At 41.4% G+C, this 21,999-nt stretch overlaps 1 protein-coding gene across 3 annotated transcripts in view; it reads left to right on the top strand.

Annotated features, from left to right (window-relative positions):
* dock11 (dedicator of cytokinesis 11) overlaps positions 1-21,999 on the top strand; it is a 56,892-nt gene that overhangs the window by 6,693 nt on the left and 28,200 nt on the right. For all 3 annotated transcript variants that reach the window (XM_034615416.1, XM_034615415.1, XM_034615414.1), the window contains exons 3-21: positions 728-817; positions 1,576-1,658; positions 2,131-2,197; positions 3,847-3,942; positions 5,173-5,307; positions 6,099-6,282; positions 7,536-7,615; positions 9,037-9,120; positions 9,362-9,502; positions 11,296-11,574; positions 15,173-15,295; positions 15,400-15,482; positions 15,813-15,935; positions 16,039-16,115; positions 16,607-16,791; positions 17,347-17,412; positions 20,266-20,358; positions 21,616-21,739; positions 21,863-21,975. In XM_034615416.1, the coding sequence (XP_034471307.1) occupies positions 728-817; positions 1,576-1,658; positions 2,131-2,197; positions 3,847-3,942; positions 5,173-5,307; positions 6,099-6,282; positions 7,536-7,615; positions 9,037-9,120; positions 9,362-9,502; positions 11,296-11,574; positions 15,173-15,295; positions 15,400-15,482; positions 15,813-15,935; positions 16,039-16,115; positions 16,607-16,791; positions 17,347-17,412; positions 20,266-20,358; positions 21,616-21,739; positions 21,863-21,975 (2,226 nt within the window). The remainder of the gene's footprint in view (positions 1-727; positions 818-1,575; positions 1,659-2,130; positions 2,198-3,846; positions 3,943-5,172; positions 5,308-6,098; positions 6,283-7,535; positions 7,616-9,036; positions 9,121-9,361; positions 9,503-11,295; positions 11,575-15,172; positions 15,296-15,399; positions 15,483-15,812; positions 15,936-16,038; positions 16,116-16,606; positions 16,792-17,346; positions 17,413-20,265; positions 20,359-21,615; positions 21,740-21,862; positions 21,976-21,999) is intronic.

Genomic DNA, 21,999 nt, shown 5'->3' with positions numbered 1-21,999 from the left:
GAGCCAAAGTCTTTAAACTTAAAAGAAATAATCATTTGACATTTAATCGTGATGATTATCGATTATCTGCTTACTGATATGAAAATGTTTATCTTGATATAATTTTGGACCATATCGTAATAGGCGGAAATGCACTAAAGTAATACGCAAGTAACAATCAACTTAATACATCACTTAAATTATTCACATAAACAGCATAAATGTCAGTTAATCGTGTCAAACAGATATGCAGTATGTGCATGTATCTCCTGCATCACAATTCACCTCAGAAATCCGCCTCTGAGTTGAAGTTCCAGTACTAATCTTATACCATAGAAACCTGTACAACCATCTTCACAGTAAACAGGAACAAAGAGCTGTAAAAGAATATCACATAAACATCAAGGTTTCCCATCATTAATCACTGTTCATCCCCAACACACTCACTTCTTTAGAGGTTGAGCAGTCAAACACAACCCAGCAAGGTACCTCTGTTCTGTATTTATCGGTGCTGCCTGGCACATGTGGTTTTGTTTAGCTCCGTGTCTAGTTTTTTTTTTCTCCTCTCGTCCGTAGAGAATCTGTTCACACTCATTTGTCGCTGCCGTCTGTTTCTCGCTTTGTCTTTGCCTGTGGTTTTTTGGGGGGGTTTCGTGCTGTGCTTACAACGTTTACAAGTAGCTACACAAGTCTGCATCTGCCCATGTGTGTGTGTGTCTCACTGTGTGTGTGTGTGTGTGCTATGCAGGAGTCCCAGCTCTCCCGCCAGAGGAGGACGGTTGTTCCCTCGGTGCCCCAGAATGCTGAGCGGGAGGCCAGGAGCCTATTTGCCAAAGAGGTACTAAAACACAGACGTCCCCGCTTTTGTACATTTTTGGCAATAAAGTTCAGTCCTTTCTGAAACTAAAAAGAGAGGGTTAGCAGTGAAAGAAGCGGAAGTATTCACTGCTGGCATCAAATCTACTAAATGATATGACTTAAACTTCCTTTTGATAGTTAGACATTAGACATTAAATTAATTTAAACTCCTAAAAGATGATTTCTTGATGATGCCACAACAGCCTTCATTACGCTCTCATCACATGTTTTGGTCACTCAAAGCGCTCAAAGAAACACTGGCCTATCATGAACTCATGCTGTCCTTGTATTGAATTGGCAATGAAAAACAGACTTGCCTGGCATGTTGTGGATACACTCTGCTGCTGCTGTGCCAGGCTCTAATCTGTGTTCATGACCGTGGTAGAGCATGGAAACAACTGTCATAGGGAGTTGTTAATACAGACCTTGGCTTCCTCAGCATCACTTCAACAAAGATGCATTCATTTGACCTAACTGAGAATGTCTGCTCGCAATTTCACGCTGAACAAAGTAATATGTACATCGAAAACCATCTTGAGGAGTAATAAAGAGGAGTCACGGCAGGAGGGAATATTTCTTCTGCTGCTTTCCAGTTCTTAAGTGGATGATATTAAGCTTGAGTTTTATCCAAAAACAGGGAACCACGCAAAGTTTCTGTTTCTGTACTTTTCTGGCATGGTATGGTTCTTGTAATTCAGTGTGTCCGCTGCTCCTAATCCAGCTCTCTGTGTTTGGCAGTGCATCAAGATGTACAACACTGACTGGCACGTAATCAACTACAAATATGAGGCCTTCTCTGGTGACTTCCGCATGTTGCCAAGGTAAGGAAGATAAGGAGAGGAAGATAAGAAAAAAAAAAAGAAATACAGTTTGGATATGTGGAGAATTTACATGTTTGCAGAACAACATTGGAGCATTTAACCGTCCAATATGTTACATGCATCCCCGCTGCTGTCAGACTCTACAACACCATTACAAATGCAAAATAAATGCTGCACATTTTTCCATATCATAACTACTTGCATTATTTTTTAATGAAAATGTCATTTTTCACTTTAGTGTCCTCTTGCACATGCGCATACCAATTATATTGTATTATATTATTCCACATGTATGCCTCTTGTTATGAAATTCACCTGTTATATATACATATCATATTGTATATGGTATATATCTAGATAGATAGATAGTACAATATTAAAGAGTGCTTTATCTGTCCTCATCATCGGGTCAGCACAGTAGACAGGGAGCTGATTTATTGACTACCGACTCTCTCTCACCATCTTTTCAAAGCAAAGGCCTGAAGACAGACAAGCTGCCAGCTCACGTGTTTGAGATCGATGAAGACGCCAAAGACGAGGTGAGTGGAGGGCCCTGAGCGTCGTTAAATCGCAGACACTGATCGCTTGCAGGAAGATTCACAGGCCCAATTGCACCATGCATGTATGCACAGCTTTCAGTGATGTGCTATTAAACCCTGCTCCGAAATTACCTTGTGTGATTGTTTTGAATCACGGAGATAAGACACAAATTGGTCTGAATGTCCTGGAAATATTCGCACAGCAGAGTGGACATGCACTGAAAATGTAACTCAATCGTGTCCAAGTGACTTATGGTCTGTCGTCCACACAGCAGCGTGACCCCAAGAGAGCAGGGCTGTGAAACCAGAAGCTTTATACATCCTATAAATAGCTCTCATCGATCCTCCTCCCCCTACCCTCTGGCTGGATGTGGATAAAGTTAGAAAGAGAAATGGGTTTAATTGAAGGAAAATAAATGTTGCTCTGTTCCCAGGATGGGAAGGGCAAGGACACAGCTCTGTTACTTCCTACAATGGTCCATGCTGTTGTTACATTACCTCTGTATGAACGTGTCTGTCTGAAAGGGCAGGTCCAGTTGAACATATTGAAATGATAGGACAGTGTCTGGAAAGTGTCTGTCAGTAAAAGTGTGTTTTTTTCTATGATCCTAAACCCTTTCTGACCCTCGGCTGGCCGTCACAATAAATCAATAATAACAGTCAGGGACATTAGGTGACAAGACTTAATACATATGAGACAGGGCGGGGCGAGGTGGTGGTGGACGTCCACTGTCTCTGACATTGTGTCCGAGGGAAGGATAGATATGAGCCAGCTGCAGGAGGAGAAACAACAGCCAATTAGATTAGAGGATGAAGCCTGGAGATAGAGAGAGGAAGAGAGAGAGAGAGAGAGAGAGAGAATGAGTGAGGAAGAGTGACAGGCAGAGAACAAACACACACACACACACACACACACACACACACACACACACACACACACACACACACACACACACACACACACACACACACACACACACACACACACACACACACACCTACACACCTCCTCCCACCTCAACCTTTCTCTCTCAGTGCCATGGTATGGGTGTAATGCTCCAAGCTTACATAAAGTTAATTAGCCCTCATTACACAACGAAGATATCTGTGCATGTGTGTGTGCGCATATGAGAGTGCTCACTAACAGACAAATCCCTTGTGATGAATGTTTTCCTTGGTGCTGATGATCAGTTAAAAGACAGAGGCTCAATTACGCTGCTTTATGTGAAACCAAAGAAATCCTCTGATAAAAAGTTTCTGCAGGACAGTGCGTATTAAGAGTTGATTTCCTGTTTTTTGGGCACCAATTGATTAAAGCATGTACCACAGAGGTGTACATGCCCTCAAGCAGCAGGTCCCTGGTTCGATTCCCGGCTGCTGGACGCTCACTCCTCTCATCTCTTCCTGCGTTTTCTGTCATTTTCAAATAAAGGAAAAAGGGAAAATATATGGATATGATCAGTGATTCTTTCTTAAAATCTGTGTCATGGCACAAAATACTGTAAAAAGTCTCAATAACATTAAGCTTTTAAGACTGTCTATAAGTAAGAGTGGGAGTTCTCACATTAATATATTAAGCATTAACCTGAATGAACCTGCACAATAATGTCTGCCTTGATTGATTTCTCTTATTTGTTTGTGTTTGTCAGGACACAGCGTCTCTGTGCTCCCAGAGGGGAGGCATCATGAAGCAGGGCTGGCTACAGAAAGCCAACATCAACAGCAGCCTGTCGGTCTCCATGAAGGTGAGTCACCACCAGACCTCCTGCCTGTCATTCATACAGCATAATAGCAACAAATGAAACAACAACAACATGTAGGCTTTACGACATGGCAAACAATACTCTCTCATCTTATATCCAATCATACTGTGTGTATTTTAATCAAGAATATTATAATCGGTGCGGACAGCTGCACTCTCTTCAACATTCACATGTGTGTTGTACAATGATAAACAGCATTTGTCAGAGGGCTTTAGAAAAGAAATCCTAAAAATACCGTCAAATTAAGAGTGAATAGAGTGCAAGCAGTGCATAAAACAAGGAAAGAGACATTAACATAAATACAGTAATTTACACTGTACAAAAAATATAGTGTGAGTGACTGGACGGGAATTCATGGATTTTGGAAATTAGAGCTTTAATTATCCCAACAATTAGAAGAACAAAAACATCTGGCTGTCTGTCTGTCTGTCTGTCTGCCTTTAGCTCTACTGACTTACTGATTAACCTAAGTACAAACAAAGGGTGGCAAAGTAAAACACATAAACAATAATAAACAAAAAAATATATAGAACAAAGTTAAATCTCGAGAAATACACATTATATCTGAACTAAATAACCCAGATTCACCCCTTCATTTGGTGGTCATTTGGTACAGCCTCATTGGCACTTCCTGTATTTAAGAGCATTGCTTCTTGTGGTGCATCCTTTTGCCAAATCCTGGCCACATGCTCCTGGCTGCAGAAGTAAGGAATCCGCCACACTACTGGTAAAACAGAAACTCAACATAATGTAGAATCTACAAAATGTAAGTACACACGAGCGACTGCGAATTCGACTAATGTACTTCCAACAAACGCAAAATCAAAGCAAATCAAATAAAGTATTTTGTAAGAACTGAAGAGTCCTGTGTCCTCATTTATGTGTTTTTGTGTTTCTGTAAAATATGTGTGTAAAAAATGAAAGTGCGTGGGGGTTACTGCGATCTTATGTTACCGTGTGGCTGCAGATGCATCAGTCACAGCAGCGTCAGGAATGTAAAATTAGTGGAGCAACATACACTTAGTGATATAAGATGTGTTTAGAAGCTAAAATACTGCATTTCTCTGTAATGAATGTATTTTATGAAGCTAAAATACTGCATTTCTCGAATGAATGTATTTTATGAAGCTATAGTACTGCATTTCTCTGTAATGAACAAACTGCAAGGATTTTGAATCTCCCTGACTTGCTCTACATCGCTGTGCCTTGCAGGTATTCAAAAGGAGGTTCTTCTACTTGTCTCAGCTCCCAGACGGCTCCTACATCCTCAACTCCTACAAGGATGAGAAGAACTGCAAAGAAACCAAAGGCTCCATCTACCTCGACTCGTGCATTGATGTTGTCCAGGTATGCCGGGTTTGTTTTATTTGAAAGACTCCTCAGTGTACTTTCCTCTGTGCCCACTGTGAGCTTCCCCCTCTTGGCATCAGCTCCCGCCCTCGTGAAGGTCTGCATGTTTCCTAGTCTCACCACGCTCCAGGGGCTTTTATGTGATTTGACTGAAGAGAATTACTGCATTCCATTGACTTAAACAGAATAGTCCAGTATTAGCAGTAATTGAGGAGTTGCTGCTGCTGGCTCATGGCACAGGCTGGTGCGTCATTCACGTCTGTGCTGACTGACTGGGCTGCCAGGAAGCTTTCAGTTTGATGAATGCACTCCGGAGACGACTGTGCAGAGTGAGGGGACTCGGGTTTAATATGAAAGCTTGTGTTTGACATGCAGACCAGATTTTACACCTGTCCAGTGCTGGATGAATAACAATGGCCCCCTGTTTATTTCAATCTTATTTCCCATGAATTACTTTCAAATCCCGACATCATCTGGGTCTATTATTCATTTTACATTTATTTTGGGGCATTTAAGCCTCTATTGATTGGTCAATGTTTAAGTGTGAAAATGGGGGAGAGTGGAGAAGATATGCAGCAAAGGACCAGGTCAAAAATCTGTTCTTGTGAATCAAATTGGATTTAATTTTTATTTAAATGAGCAGACGCACTTTAACGTATCTCTGCTCTGCTTTTATCCCTTAACCTTACTTTACTATCACTTAGTAATGAGTTCCAGAGCTGACACCCCTTTATGAAGAAATCTGACTGTCCAAATTTAGATCTAAAATGTTCTATCACATCCTTCAGAGTCCAAAGATGCGGCGCAATGGCTTCGAACTGAAGATGCAAGACCGCTACAGCCACTTCCTGGCTGCAGACAGCGAGGCAGAGATGGAGGAGTGGGTGGTGACGCTGAAGCAGGCTCTTCAAAGCAGCACCGAGGCAGGCCAGGACAGGAGGAACGGGGCAGAGTCACTGGACTGCGCCATGGGTGAGTTGCGTTGTACCTACATCTGAAAACTAACATTCTTGGGAATTGCACATACCCACATCCTATTTGAGTCAACCCATTACATACAGTCTTGTTGAAAAGTTTACAGTCAGTTAGCTAAGAAAATAAAAACATGTCTAAGCCTCTTGTAATGGTACAGAGAGTTACATTAATCCCTCTCCTGGCAGTGGAGGTCCACAGAGTCTGGGCCCCATGTTAATGGCTTCCATATTATGGCAATGCAGAGGCAGAAATTAGGCTCAACATTACTCACTAACACGAGGGCTTCTTCTTTTTTTTTTAAGAGAATTGTTTTTGAATAGTTTGTAATGTGTGTTGTATTTGTTTCTCAACGATACAGATATTAGCATGCGCTAATAAAACAGCAAACAACACCTTGTCATAATTTATCACAGTACACTTTTATCTGTACACTTTTATCTGGCTGTGGGAAAGACTTCATATACCTACTGTCTCTGCCTTTAGAGTGTGAGATTACGTGGTGTTTCCAGGGTTATTCTCTACTACACTTCTTAACCTTATCTGCAGTTATGGGGATGTCAAAGTAATTCTGGGACTCTGACATTCCTTCATATCTGTTGTACTTGACATAGGTCTTAAATTCCATTCGTTGTGGTCTTAAAAAAGTTTTAATAAGTCTAAAATTTGACTTGTTGAAACTTGTAGAAACCCTGAACACTTTAGTTAGTAATGTTAACACTATAGTTGCTGTCAGTAGACAGGCAGAAGAGATATACTTGATGATCAAATATAAATTATCAGAAAGACCTGCGCAGAAGCAAAGGTAAATAACTCAAGACTCAAGATTTTTGAAAGAATGCTCTCAGTTCTCTGCAGTTTGCATGTTTCTTATTAGCATGTGTGGACCATCTTTTTTCTTAAATCCTTATAATATGCTCTCTGTAGAGAATTCCAGTGAAACCCAATAGATCTAGCTTGCTCACAAATTTCAACGATGCTGATGAGACACTGGGAGGCCGTCCAAGAAGATGGAGGTGCAGTTGGAGTTCACTCAGTCCATAACGTGCCACCAGGGATTCAGCAGAATAGTGAATGGCCCTCTTTTTAATTTGGCCAATAGACTGAAAAAGTTTGGCGAGTCAGACACAACAGGAGCTACTTGGGAAACGTTCGTTGAGCCAAGCTTTATTGGCCTTGATTTGCAGTAGCGTCCATTCCCTGTATGTGCATGACCTTTATTCACGTGTGTGCTTATTGTCCTGTTCAATCAGATGACGACACGACCAGCCAAGGTAAAGGAGAGAGCCTGCTGGAGAGTCTGGGGAGGAGCTTACAACCTGAGCTTATGAAGGTATGAAGGGTGGATGGGTGGTTGATTAATGTAGACTCATTGGCTGAGTTAGTGATATACAGAAAAATTATAATTAATTAAGATAAAAAAACTGTTTCTCCGTTAAAAGAATTTAATGTAAGAGAAGACATATCCCCAAAATTAGTGAGTCCTCCTCAAACAGTTATACAATATACTGTCACTTTTTATCATTTGTCTGCAGAGCTTTTTATAAACAGTCTATAGTGCAGAGGGAAGATAAAACATTTTGTGTTCATCCTACCTGCAGTAAATATGTTTATCTGTAGTGAATATTCTAAAGTCGATGTCTTTCATAAAAACTGAATTTGCTTTATTACTGTTCACGTGTGTGGCTTGTATGTACGTTTGAGTGAATTACTAAACTGCTGTTATATTTAAATACATTACATGTTGGGTCTGTTAAGCAATCGACACAATCTTTAGACCCAAGCCACAATGGTCGTGAATGTCTCTCAGTCCAATATGGTGAAATAAAAATAAGATCATGACGGATCTGGTGGTTTTTTTGACCCAGTTGCAGGCCTCTGCTGATTTTTTTTCTGAGGACATAGAAGACATGTTCAATTCTGTCCACAGACTGAAGCCACACTGCCCTGCCCCTTTTTGACTGCTACAGAGCATTGTTTTCTATTCAAATTTTAATCTCGTATCGCATGTCCAAATTGCACCATATTTCCAAAACCATTAAGAATACACATGCCTAGTGTGAAGCAGATAAGATGAACGGGTCGCAAGATAAGCAACATGGACTTAGCGGGCAGATTGTTTACATTACCTTTACAATGTAAGAGCCCTTGAATAGAAGCTCTTTTGTTGAACTTACTGTATTTGAGCAGCACTACGAGCTCCACAGAGACCATGCTGCTTTAATACGTCTATAAACCCAGAGCGCCACGCAGACAACAAAGCCTTATGTGCTGCTGTTTCCCTCCGTTTGCTCTGGGCCACTCTAGCGCAGCTTTTCCCCCTGCTCCATGCACAAGATCAGTCGAGTTTGTCTGCAGGCTGGACTCAGTGAAAGCAAAAAAAACAAGGGAGTAGGACAAGTGGGGAAGGAGATGGATTAGGGCTCTACCGTGACCCGAGGGTTTGATTTGTTTGTCTCCATTAGATTCTTTCTCTTTCTGTCTGGGTCTGCCGGGCCTGTCTCTTCTGTTTACTAGCAGAGAAAATACTATCAGGCAACACTCTGATCAGATCCGTTTTGCTGTGAAACCACTATTTTCCTATTTCTCTAAAATTGATGCAAACCGTACATTTTTATTTCCTGAATGAGAATAATAAAAAAGTGAAGTTGCTATCAAATACATTTTCAAGAATACAGGAAAGTAAATCTAAAAAAATGCCTGATATAATTATATTATATTTTACTGACATTCCTCCACTTTGTGTGTCTGTAGTACGCCAGGGAGACGGACCAGCTCAATAAACTCAACAGGAATGAAGGCAGACAAAAGCTTTTCTCTCTGGATCCTGAGACACAGGTACAGAAGATGCTTCTTTGGATACTTACCCATTGTATGATTTATTTATTTCACTATTGATTCAAACCAATTGATCTCTCCTCCCCTTTCCACCATTTACACTGTTTCCTTCTCCCTCACCTCCTTCCTCTGCCTTCCACACACCATCTCCCTGCTCATACTCTCTCCTCTGGATCAATCCTTTTTTTCTTCTTGTTTTACCTACTCCTCCTCCTCCTCCTTCTCCCTGTCTGATATCCAGAGGCTGGACTTCTCGGGCATCGAGCCAGACGTGAAGCCGTTTGAGGAGCGCTTTGGCCGACGTATCGTGGTCAGCTGCCACGACCTGACCTTCAGTCTCCAGGGCTGCGTTAGTGAGAAGGGTGACGGCGTCCTAACCAATGTATGTCTATATCTTACATCTACAACACAGATTTTGATTATATTCTTAAACACAATAACATAAAACAACTAAACGACCATAGAAACAAAAAAACATTTGATTCAAATGAAGTTACTGACTCAGCCTAACTTGGTTGTCACTTAAGGTACTACTCATAATTTACTGTACCCAGTATCTTAAAAGCCTTCATTCAATAGAAAACCATATCACACTGTTGTCTCAGAGGTGAATCTCCTTTAGTTTTAAGACCATGGGTAAAATATACATCTTAAACCTTAAATGGCTTAAAGACTGTCTGTTTTTCAAAAGTGATCATAAAACCATTGAAACCTAGTCTCGATGAAGTTGCTTAACCTTTTCTTCTGACTTCATTTTGAGTGCAGTTAAGTACAAACCGAACCACAACACACAGCTTTCCTTTTCACACCACAGATCTTCCGATGCCCTCGATGTCTGCTGTGCTTGCCCCAGATAATATACTGTGCCTTCATAATTCATGTTGACCTGTCAGGGAGAACTTTAAGTAACCAGGCCAAAAGAAGAGCCTCCATATTGTTTTAATACAATTTTGTTTATGATTAAAGCCGTTGGAAGTAAAGGATTTGCACGAATTGTGTCTGAATGAGCAAGTGGCTTATGTGCAATGAATGAAGAGCTGTTGAAAGCATGAGGCAGCGTTTCTAGCATGTGCGAGCTTCGTCTTTGTCAGAGCGGATGGTTGTAGTCATAAAACATTGAGTTGGACCACCTCCTTCTGTTTGCTTCTCCATTAGAGGATTGAAATGACTCATATTTGTGGTTTGGAAGCGGCACGCTCTTTCCGTCCGCTTCTTCCTCCCCTCTTTTCCCTCCACAGGGTCGGATAGGTTTAATGTTTACTGGATGTAGAGGCTTGCCCATCACGCAGGGACCATTCATCCTGGTATAAGTGCACAGTCGTTCAAAAGTGTGTGGGCTGTGGTAGAGTAGAGCCAACGTGTGCTCCCAAACAAGATATCAACCTATGTTTTGAGGCTGACGTACTGAAAGCCAGTATTTTAGGAAACATTTTCCTCTATATTTAAGCTAAATGCACTTCGAGACAACATTTTCTAAAGAAATGTATTAATCTACAATTTTCAGATAAAATGTCACGGATCAAATTGATTTGCCAGTTGGTTTGCCAGTTTCTTAAATGCAGGTTTTTACGAGGAAAACTACCTTGAAATAACAATGCAAGAACAAGTCACGGACATTTAGAGGGTTCACATTATCTGATAGATTGATTGTCTGATATAAGCCTTTCGCAATATCAGCCAATGATGTGCTGATATGAAACATTTTCATTTTACAAAACACACGATGCGGAAAAGATGTGCATTCATGTTTACATTTGACTTTAGAAACTTTATTTTCTTAATTCAATACTTATTCTATACAATTGGTTCTGTTTTTTTGTTTTCAAAGTTTATGGTTAAACTGTAAAAGAAATCACGCCTTAATTATATTTCTTTATCATAAGGGTTTCATAACATCTTAGGAGTCATTGCCATCTCTTTTATATATGTATCGGCCGATATATCAGTATTGGAAATGTTTTACCCCCTGATATCGATATCGGCATCACTCCCTAGAAATTCACATCCTTCTGGCTAAGCTTGGTCATCCAATACATGGCACTATAATTTCTGAGAGAAAAATAGCAAGAAATGTGATTTACAATATGGCAAATGATACCAGTGATAGCATAGACTGTGGCAGTTAAACTTCAGATACTTCCTTACACTTTAACACATCTCTCTGCTGAACCCCAGGTGGAACCGTTCTTCATCAGCCTCGCCCTCTTCGACGTCTCCAAGAGCTGCAAGATCTCGGCCGACTTCCACATCGACTTGAATCCGCCCTGCGTCAGGGAGATGCTGACCGACGCCTCGGGCCAGCTCTCTCCTTCGTCGGACTCGGATGGGGGAGGAGGAGGACTCAGGGATGGAGGAAGGGGAGTTGGACTAATGGTGAACGGTGACTCGGGGAAAGGGAACGGCCTGCCTGTGCTTCAGAGGGTGTCGGAGGCTCTGCTGCGCTTCCCCACACAGGTAGAAACATGATTGCTTTGCGTCACTGATGAACCACACGTCTGCTATTCAGGACTGGGTGTGAACTCTGAATCACTATTAATATAGATTGTGTGTGAAGAACAGTGTTCCATCCTTTTTGCAAAACATATTTCGAAATCAGCTTCTTCTGAAAACACCAGTATAGTGACGATACTGATATGATAGTAATTCTTTTGGTTTAAACTTTGAATGCAACTGAAGAGGTCTGTGTTGTATTTCTGTGGTCTTATTCAGTTTTATAATGTTCAATTGATAACAGGGATCCTGGTGCTGTAGTTGGCTTATAGGCAGCGATTTGGCAGCATGTCATCCTGTTTGGTGCAAAGCTCTTTGTTCTGCTGTTCGTGACAATTGGAGCAGATGAGGAAATAGCTGAAAATTAGGTTTAGTACAGTCTGGTGGGTGAGAACGCAATGTTAAAAAAAGATCTGCTTATAAAAAAAATGAACTGCCTGGAGTCGGATATCATTAACTTTGTGGCTATTGGTTCAGACTGTGTTCTTAAGTCTGACATTTGAATAATACAATGAATTAAGTGACAACACCTAACAGTAATGACTTTCCATATTAGTTATACAGCGTAATGTACTTTAAAAATAGACAAAACACTCCCAGGTGAAACAAGCAAAAGCAAAAGAGTTAACCTAAAGCAGCGGGGATTAACAAAACATAATGTCGACTTCTGTGTCCATCCAAAGATACTAAATTATCAACTTGAAACACAGGGAAAATGTTCATGTAGTTCAGTGTTTAATTTACAGGACACACCTGTGTGCTGCGAAGCCCTCTGATACAAGGCAAGTAAAAGTAGAAACACAAATACAAGTAAATGTATAGTTTATAAGAAAAACACCAAAAGGATTTACAATCATCTCATCAGCCTCCTCAGTAGAGCCAGACCAGTAGGGACGTTTGGGGGCCGGAGTAAAACCTTTCTCCAATAGAGCAGTTTATGTTAATTCTATTGTTTTCATCACTTCCCATACTCGGACACTAATAAATACCTGAGTACAGACCTTATTTTATATTTGCTGTTGTCTCCATTTATGTCAAACAACAACACAAGGCCATCTTTGCTCAATTGTGGAGTGTTTATGGGATGAAATAACAGTCCATCCTCACTTTCAGTCTATCCTCACTTCCAAATCGTCCTGACACAGCTCAGTGAGGTGTTCAATTGATTTCTGTGACACCTCTCAGCATTCGCACTCTGACTGCAGCTGGCCTGGGAGGGACGAGGCATAAGTGAGCACTTGATGGAATCCCTGCTCTCTTCCTAACATCAGAGAACTCTTATAACACAGGGGTCATAATAGTTTTCACGTCATTGTAGCTTTTCCAGATGGTGAGTGCGTCTCCAGATGATGCTTGGTCCATGTCCAGCCTTTAAAGTTCAGCTCATTCAGCTCGCAGCTGATCTCAGACCTCTGGTTTTCCTGTTTTCTCATGCGTGCTTTGCTCTCATGATGTAATGCTTTATGTCTTGTCCCTCCTTTTTGCTGTATTTGAAGTTTATTTAAGAAAGAATAATGACCATGTGTGTATCGCTCTTGACCTTCGTGCAAACTCCTGCAGGTGCTGTGAGATCATGCGCACGCACTCGGTGTTCCTCACCTGCACCGTTAATTTGATTAAGACACTCAAGACATGTTCCTGCTGTAAATCAGCAGCGGCGAGGTTATGAAACGTAGTCAGGTATTCTTCCATGACAAGAGACGTGACTGGGATGGGATGGAAACAACTGGAAAGTGAGAAGACGAATAGCGCGGAGTCGGAGACACAAGCAGATACAGTATTTCTATCTGGTAAAAGGTAGTTTGAAAACTATCCCAAGTTTTCTTCTGTCTGATTTATGGACTTAATGTGATGTTCTTCATGTCGCCATGTGTGAGCAGAGCACACGTATTATACACAAACACATGCATACAAACATAGCACGCTCTACCTCTGTGATTAGTGGGCTATTATAGCTTGGCTGGCCTCAGTTTAATTTAGGTGCACTGGGTGTGGTCCAAGGACAAGCCTCCCTCTGCTTGTTATATCTCTCTACCACATCATCAGCGCTCTAGAGGATGCAGCCTCTGCATCAGTTTCATTACATAACGCGCAAATCTAGCACATGAGTTTTCTCTCATCTTCAAACCGGCAGCCGTACGGTGCAGCTGTGACGATGTCTACTAGCTCTTCTGGCAAATAAAAATGTCGAATTTAGCTGGTTTTCTTTCCTCTGTGTGCAAAATAGACCGTAGCGAAAACGAGTATCAACAAATCGTGATTGTTGAAGATTGAAACCAGAAGCAGCTGTGTGTGGTTGTGTGCAACTTGTGAAGCTCAGATGGGAGAGGATAGACAGAGAGTGTGTGTCTGTCTGACTCGCACCATGCTAGTCTCTGCTGCTACGTCTATTATTAATGTGCAGTTTGATGTCTGCATCTATTTTGATTTAGAGCTGCATTAGCCGCTAAGAAGCACAGCGGCTTCCTCCTTCAGTTTTATTACTCGTGCTGACATTTTTATGATTTCCAAAATAATTTCCTGCTACTTGTGACTACAGTATTTAAAAAAAAATATCTGTTCCCACAAATCTCCATGGAGGTTCTACGTGTGATTATAATATGAGCAGCGTGGCTCTGTCTGTTTGTGTGAGCTGACACCACAAGCTTCAACATGGCCCCATCTCATCAGACCCAAAATAGATACGAGCACCATGTGGTTTTCCTGTATAGGTTCTGCTAACAGCCGCCACGTCCCCCTGCACTCGCCTTGTAGGGAAGCAGCTGACGAGTTTAACAGTGAAAACACGTTTCTAGTTTGAGTTGAATTATTTGAGTTCCTTGCAGCTGTGATGACGTTTCCCCTGACATGCACGTATCCCTCCTGCGACCACCTCTCCTCTTCCTATTCTCTGTGGAAAAATCCTAGAGGAGGGAGGGTTGGAGGGAAACACGCAAGTTACACAAAGTCTGTGTAACTGTCTCAGTGACCATTTTAATATTTCATTTTGGTATTGCTTTGCTTTAGAAGCAATTCAAATGTGATTGCAAATTCAATAAATAAGATGTGAATAAGGTAAATTGGCTATAAAATGTGTAAAATGTCTGGTTTCATTTCTTGTGTGCTTTTTGTGTGCTTTTAGTTTGACACAAATTTAACTTGGTCACGTGATTTGGTTAAAAATTGGATTGTGGCATTGTGGGCACGAGTCAGCGAGGATGTGGAGGATGCATGTGCCGTCCTAAAGTAGCAATTCTATACATGGTCCAAAGGTTTGTTTTTGATTGGATTGTTTTTGTTGCGTTCATGTGTTTGTCGCTGGACTTTAGATTTTTGTCGCTCTACTGGTGTAAGTTTTAAAACTTGTATGGTTTTTTTTCTTGTAGTTTTCACTGTGTCCTTACGAGGAACGAGAGAAACGCAAAATAAACCTAATACGTCTGTATAAAGCGTGACCATTATCTCATCGGTGTTGTTACAGTCTGCCAAGTGAAATTACAACTGCAGATGTTGTCAAACTGTATCGTCACGGTCCTACACCGTTAACCCTCCTCCTCACTCCATCTTTCCGTCTGTCTTCCAGGGTATCTTTTCCGTCACCAACCCTCATGCAGACATCTTCCTGGTGGCCCGCGTGGAGAAGGTGTTGCAGAACGGCATCACCCACTCTGCCGAGCCCTACATCAAGACGTCGGACGTCAACAAGGTGTGCCATCTTTGCCTTTCGTCTCATTTACATACGCCTCTTCACTTTTTCCCCCTTTCCTTCCATATTGATTGTATATTTTCTGTTCTCCCATTTCTCCGCAGACTGCTCAGAAGGTGCTCAAAGCTGCCAAGCAGACGTGCCAACGCTTGGGCCAGTACAGGATGCCATTCGCCTGGGCTGCCAAGTAAGACAGGGATAAATATTACCCAGGAATACATCTGTTTGGATTCATCTTTTGGAATTCATCTTCATTGAAAAGAAAATACTGAAGTGCAACTGTTTCACTTCATTATTCTTCTGAATAGTTGAACCAATTCTGAGATTTATGCAGTTCAGACTTTCCCAACCCTGTGTACCACTAATGCAATACATATAACATACAGTAAATATAATATTATAAATATTCAGGCAGCCTAACTAATTCCAAAACCATCCAATAGTACATGCATGGGGCTACATCAAATTAGCTTTAAAACCTTAAACCCTGTAACTGTAGCCATGTTTGTGTTTCCAGGCAGGTGTTCAAAGATGCTCAGGGCAGCCTGGACATGGACGGGAAGTTTTCTCCGCTGTGCCGCCACGACAGCAGCAAAATCTCCACCGATGACATAATCAAGCTGCTGGCCGACATCAGGAAGTGAGTCATCGCCACTCTCCTATTTTAGCCCGTGCATTTGTACATTTTGAAATGTCTCCTGGTGCATCTTCCTCTTGTGTTGAATGTATGTTTTCCTCATCAGACCCGAGAAGAGCAAACTTCAGACAATCCCTGGACAGCTGAATGTCACCATTGAGTGTGTTCCGCCCGACTTCTCAAGTATGTTGTCTCACTCCCCTTATCCTTACATTTGGCTCTCTATCTATAACAATGGTCACACTTTGAAGTCCAATGCCTGCCTTTAAAACACTGCACAGTGTAAATATGAAGGAGCCGTCGTACATCCGTACTTGCATTGTAAAGTGTAACAACACATTTTGCTGCAGAGTCATGCATTGGGTTCTACAGCGCTGACTGTAGATTCATACAATGTCTTCCTTTTAATCTCTCGTCCATCTGTAAGTTTTTTTTATTTAATTTATGCTTTTTATTTCTATTCAAAATACAACAACCTCAACCATAGCAGTCATGGTAATGTGTATGTATAAAAACACAAAGCAAAATAAAGGGTGTACAATATAATGGAAGTCTCTATGTGCACCTGCGTGATGCATGACCATGAGTTTGCTCCTTGGTGCGGCACAACAGGAAGTAGGCACCACAGGTTCGGTTCCCTAACTCGTTTGCTCTGCATCCCCACCCCACCCCAGATACGGTGACTTCCTCTTACATTCCTGTCAAGCCCTTCGAGGACGGCTGTGAGCGAGTCTCGGTGGAGATTGAGGAGTTCCTCCCCGAGGAGGCCAAGTACAACTACCCCTTCACCACCCACAAGAACCAGCTCTACATCTATCCCCTGCAGCTCAAATACGACAACCAGAAGACCTTCACCAAGGTGTGTGACCAGAATGAAGCTGGATAGAAGATGAGATGAAATAATGAAGGGAATGAATAATGAAAACCACGCACTGGACTTAGCCATCTGTTGCATGGTGTGACCATATGCCAATGATATATTCATCAACATTTGTATTGAAAGGCAGCAATTAAGAGTCCATCTTTTACTGTTTAACACAACACAATTTTCAGGGTCAAATCCAGTTTAAATGTAATCGATTTTTTGTAAAATTCGCAAATTAATAGGTTGACATGGGGCAACTAATGACCCTTGTGCATTCAACCTATTGGACTCTAACAGTCCAGTAGCACAAGACTACTCTCAGTAAGAACTTACAGCGTTCTTACTGGCTACTAATCATATCTTTAGTATTCGTCTTTTGTCGATAGACGAGCTGGGGATCAAATCTTTCTCCAAAAACATTCTGTATTACTTGTTACCTCCTGTTGGTCCACCTTTGTGTAAACTCCCGGTAAATAACCCCACTCAGTTTTAACAGTTTTTCCCAGAGGATCACTCACTCCCACTGATGTAATGTTTCCTCCACACCAGGCGAGGAACATCGCAGTCTGCATCCAGTTCAGAGATTCAGATGAAGAAGGCGCAGTCCCTTTAAAGGTGAGTTGCACTAACTACATGGAGACGATATAGTACATGAGCTACTCATTTTAACCCGAGATTTAGGAATTTAATAAATGGTAATAATCCACCAAGGGTAGTTTGAGAATAAAGTAAATGAATATTATGACTATATTTTTTTACTTTGTCCGGAAATTATGAGAATAAAGAGTAAAATTTACAATAAAAAGTTGTCTCTAGAAGGTCAGAATATTTTAAGATTTTTATACTGTGCATCAGTCTGTCTGCTTTTATGTGTCAGATGGAAGAAACTTGAACCATTTGCTCCACTTATGGGTCAATACCTGGGCGTGATTTGAAGCAGCAGATATATTATTAACTGTGGCTTAGACAGAGAATCAAAAAATCTGAATCAATAAGTTCTGCTCTCAAACTGAGAAACCACACTCTTGAATAAAGATAGAAAAACACTCCTGTAAAAACTCATAATTTTATTATGAGTTTTATTATGTAGTGAAGACAGCTGGAGTATGTGTATAAGTCTATTTCCTGCACACATAGCAGAAGATCCAGACACAAGGGGAAAAAGACTTCATACAGCTCAGGTTAAGCTCCTAATGTTCAGAGGAAATTAAGTTTAAGATAGAAGTTCGATGGTCGTGATGTTGAGACAATACCTGAACAGATTTACAGGAACCTCATAGACAGGAATCAAGAGCAGAAGCTTCAGACATGATGAACCTTTCTTTTTATTGCTTTTCACAAAGTGGAAGCCTAAAGTGCAGCTGAGGGGCCAGAAAAGGAGAAAGGAAAAGCTTAAGGGTAGCTGGTTATTATAGCTGGCAAGAGAGGATAATGAATGGTCATTCTTTTTTTCTTTCTTCTTCTCTCCTTTCTCATAATTTCTCTCTGGCCACACACTTTCAAATATTTGTGGCTGGAAACAGTCATCAACGCACCATGGATCGTTGTTTTCACTTTTTTAGAGGGAGCGAGGAAGACAGAAATTCTTTCACGCCCGATAGCATTTACACTTGATGCTCCTGATTAAGACATGTCCGCTCACACACACTCAGGCTGGTGCAGCGAGGCAGAAAGTTGTTTACTAACAGCGAGCAGCAGGAGCCAGCAGCACACCTCTGTGGAGATTTAATCCGTCAGCGGAAGCTCGGGGAGGTTCTGTGTTTAACATAAGACACAGATCTGAGAGAGGGGAAATTCTTTTGAAGCTCTGGGAAGCACTGACGAGAAAGTTGTAGAAGATGAAGAATTTTCCAGAGGCTGCGATTTGAAAAGATTTGTGCAGAGAGTGATCTCTTGTCGACCGGTCAAACCTATAATGTGAGCTCAGGTTTGATTAATTTGTTGTCTTACCTGAAACTGTAAAAAAATGTTAAAACTAAGATTCCTAGTTTTACCAGTGCAACCAGTATAAAGTGTTTGATTTATAGTCCTGTGTAGTGCAGTACATGTATGAACAGGAGGACTTTGACAGATAAGATCCCAGGCATCTCCCCCTAATGTTTCACCTCAACCCTCATCCTGAGTCGGGTAATCACGACTCCCATCAGCCCCTCTGCTTGCAGCTGCAGCGTTGTGTTGGGTTTTCCATCGGGGTAGACACAGTAGATTTCCCCCTGCTGTACCTCGGAGATGTAACCACAGATGTTTGCCAAAATCTTATCTAGTTTTCCGTTTTTTTTTGTTTGTGTAAATGCTCTTTTATTGTTTGACTTTAACCACATGTAGTCTTGTGAAGCATTTGGTGACTTGCTCTGTGAAAGGTGCTGCATCACAACTCTGTCATCGTGATAGTTTTAAATATTCAATTACGGGGGGGCATCCTTCCAAAAGTACACAAGTCTTTTAATTAGGTTTTGTGGTTATTTCTCCCATCAGGCACATATTATTTATTCTCCCCTGTCATTATCATAGTCATTATTTTCCTATTTTCTAACAAAACAGGCAAGATAGACTTTTTCTTTCTTTCTTTTTCTTCCAAGTTTTATGTCAGGGAACACACCCATGATATCATGCGAAATGTGTTTTATTAAATTCACTTAAAGTCATTTCTGCTGCACCTCCAGTTCTTATCTTATCTTATTATTATTATCTTATTCTCATGAGAATTTGAACCCTGTCCCCTTTGCTCCTGGAGCCTCTCCCGTCCTCAGGGCTCGTCCAAGTCCTCCTGCAGAGGCTCCAGCTGTTTTTTTTTTTTTCATCCTGGCTCCTATCAGTCTCACTTTCAATCACTAGCCTCCAGATGTCTGTCCTTCCTCTGGCCAGCACTGCTCATTACTGTTCATTACAGACGACTACAATTGTTAGCATCCTAATTTAGAGTCTCAAACCAGCCATCAGACCATATCTGAATTTTCATCTTCCCCTTATTCTTCCCACAGGTTTATTTTGTTTGAAGTCGCTTTCATGAAAGATCCCACATTTATAACCTCTAATGCCTCTTGTTGACACGTGGAAAGAAAAAATAAGTATTTGAGTGGCCACATGTGTGTACACAAAGTTGTGTAATTGTTGTGTGATTGTTGGTTTTCTGTCATCAACATCCAGCAGAGGAGAAAAGACACTAGTGCTTAGATGCAGTAAACGAAACAGTGCTGTGCAAGGCCCAAACATTTTTCACATTTCACATCATTTTTCATGACGTCGCCCCTCTTGTCCAGACGGATCCTCTGCTTTTGAAAATTCCTGGTTCCACTTTCTCCCGTTTTGTTGCTGCTTCAAAGATGCACGTGATCAAGGCCTCGCGCACTCTTATTCGTCTTTTCTCTGAATACTGTCTGTAACCACAGATTGCTGAGCACTTACTCACCGCTGTGCCCCAACATCAAAGACCTGAATGACTGATGTGCTTGCCTGCTTTCCTTTCAGTGCATCTACGGCAAGCCGGGGGACTCGCTCTTCACGGGCAGCACCTACGCAGCCGTCCTTCACCACAATCAGAGCCCGGAGTTTTACAACGAGGTGAGACGACCCCATTGAAATACAATAGTCTAAATATATCTGCAGTTTTACAGCCGTGTGATTTATTCCATCTGCTCAATAAAACCTGAACGTACACATCAGGTTATTGTAAATGATGAGAAGTGCATCTGGAGCAACAGGGAGGAAACTCTGCAACTCCTTTTTTTTTTTTTTCTTCTCAAAACTCCCTGGAAGCTTATACCTTTTGTACAGTGTGTGTTCAGGGCTCAAATTCCTCAGCCACCACTGAGATAATCCAATAAATCTGCCTCAGGGGTAGAGCTGTGATCTCACACTTGACTGGTCAAGCAGTCACACGCACACACACACACACACACACACACACACACACACACACACACACACACACACACACACACACACACACACACACACACACACACACACACACACACAGACACAGAGGTAGAACAGAGGGGGTCCATATGGCCCTGATGTCAAACACACACATGCTTCAGCTTCCACTCACCTCATGGAGGATTTCTAACAATGATCTTTATAGTTTTAGCATATTTTATCATGACTTTGAGTACATATACGTTTGCTGTATGAATTGATTTTTTATTATTAATGTATGGAGGATTTCGACATTTAAGAAAGTCAAGACACATACTATTGGGACTTATTTTCTTGCAGTAATAGTCTTATGGCAGTTGTATAAGAAATTTTGGATCGACTGAGTGACTCATATCTATGTCATAGACTTGACATTTGCCCTTGAAATTCTTCTGAAATGTGTTGCGAGCTTGATGTGTATTTGTGGAGAATCAATTTACTGTGTCATTTCCTGTGAGAAGACCATGTGCCAATACGTCAGGAGAATGCATATCTGGGCTACTGCTGCCCCCTTGTGGCTATTATGTTTCACTGAAATACACAGCATCATGTGTCAAATGGGTCTAAAAGTTAAACACAACTACAAATCTATATGCAAATGAGTGTTTTTAATTTGTCAAAGTTTTATTCCTCTAACTTTTTCTATATTTTATTTCTCTTTAACTGAATATTTTCATAAAAGCCCTTCTAGGGACAGGTGTTGCGAATTTGAATCTGGTAGAGGCACTGATATTCACATCTGACAGCTGTTCTCAGTTTGTCTATGGGAACTGTATCTGTCCCTAACAAATACACTATAAATAAACATTATTGGTATCTGAAAATTACTATTCTGGTCTAAGCAGGAATAAAATGATGTCACCTTGAGCTTGAAACGATGAACTTTTCATCCGTGTGCAGGTTAAGATTGAGCTGCCAGTGCACATGCACGAGAAACATCACATCCTCTTCAGCTTTTACCACATCAGCTGCGAGTCCAGCAGCAAGGCCGGCAGCAAGAAGAGGGAGGGAGTGGAGACGCTGGGTAAGGAGAAAGAAAATTGTTGCTTACTTAACTTTTGTGTTGTTGAAGGCAGCATTATTAATCAAGAGGTCTGTTTTTCTCGGAGAGCAAGGTGCTTAAGTCCTCTGTTTGCATCTTTCACAGTGGGTTACTCCTGGATGCCTTTGCTAAAAGACGGGAGGATGCAGTCATTAGAACTTCAGCTTTCTGTAGCTGCCACCCTGCCCACTGGATACCTGTGTCAGGACACCAGGAAGGTAGAACCATACCCACCCGAAGCC

This window comes from Hippoglossus hippoglossus, chromosome 18 (genome assembly GCF_009819705.1).
Source record: "Hippoglossus hippoglossus isolate fHipHip1 chromosome 18, fHipHip1.pri, whole genome shotgun sequence".
Classification (NCBI taxonomy): Eukaryota; Metazoa; Chordata; class Actinopteri; order Pleuronectiformes; family Pleuronectidae; genus Hippoglossus; species Hippoglossus hippoglossus.
The sequence above is the reverse complement of the archived record's forward strand: the minus strand, read 5'-3'. Positions and strand labels throughout refer to the sequence as shown.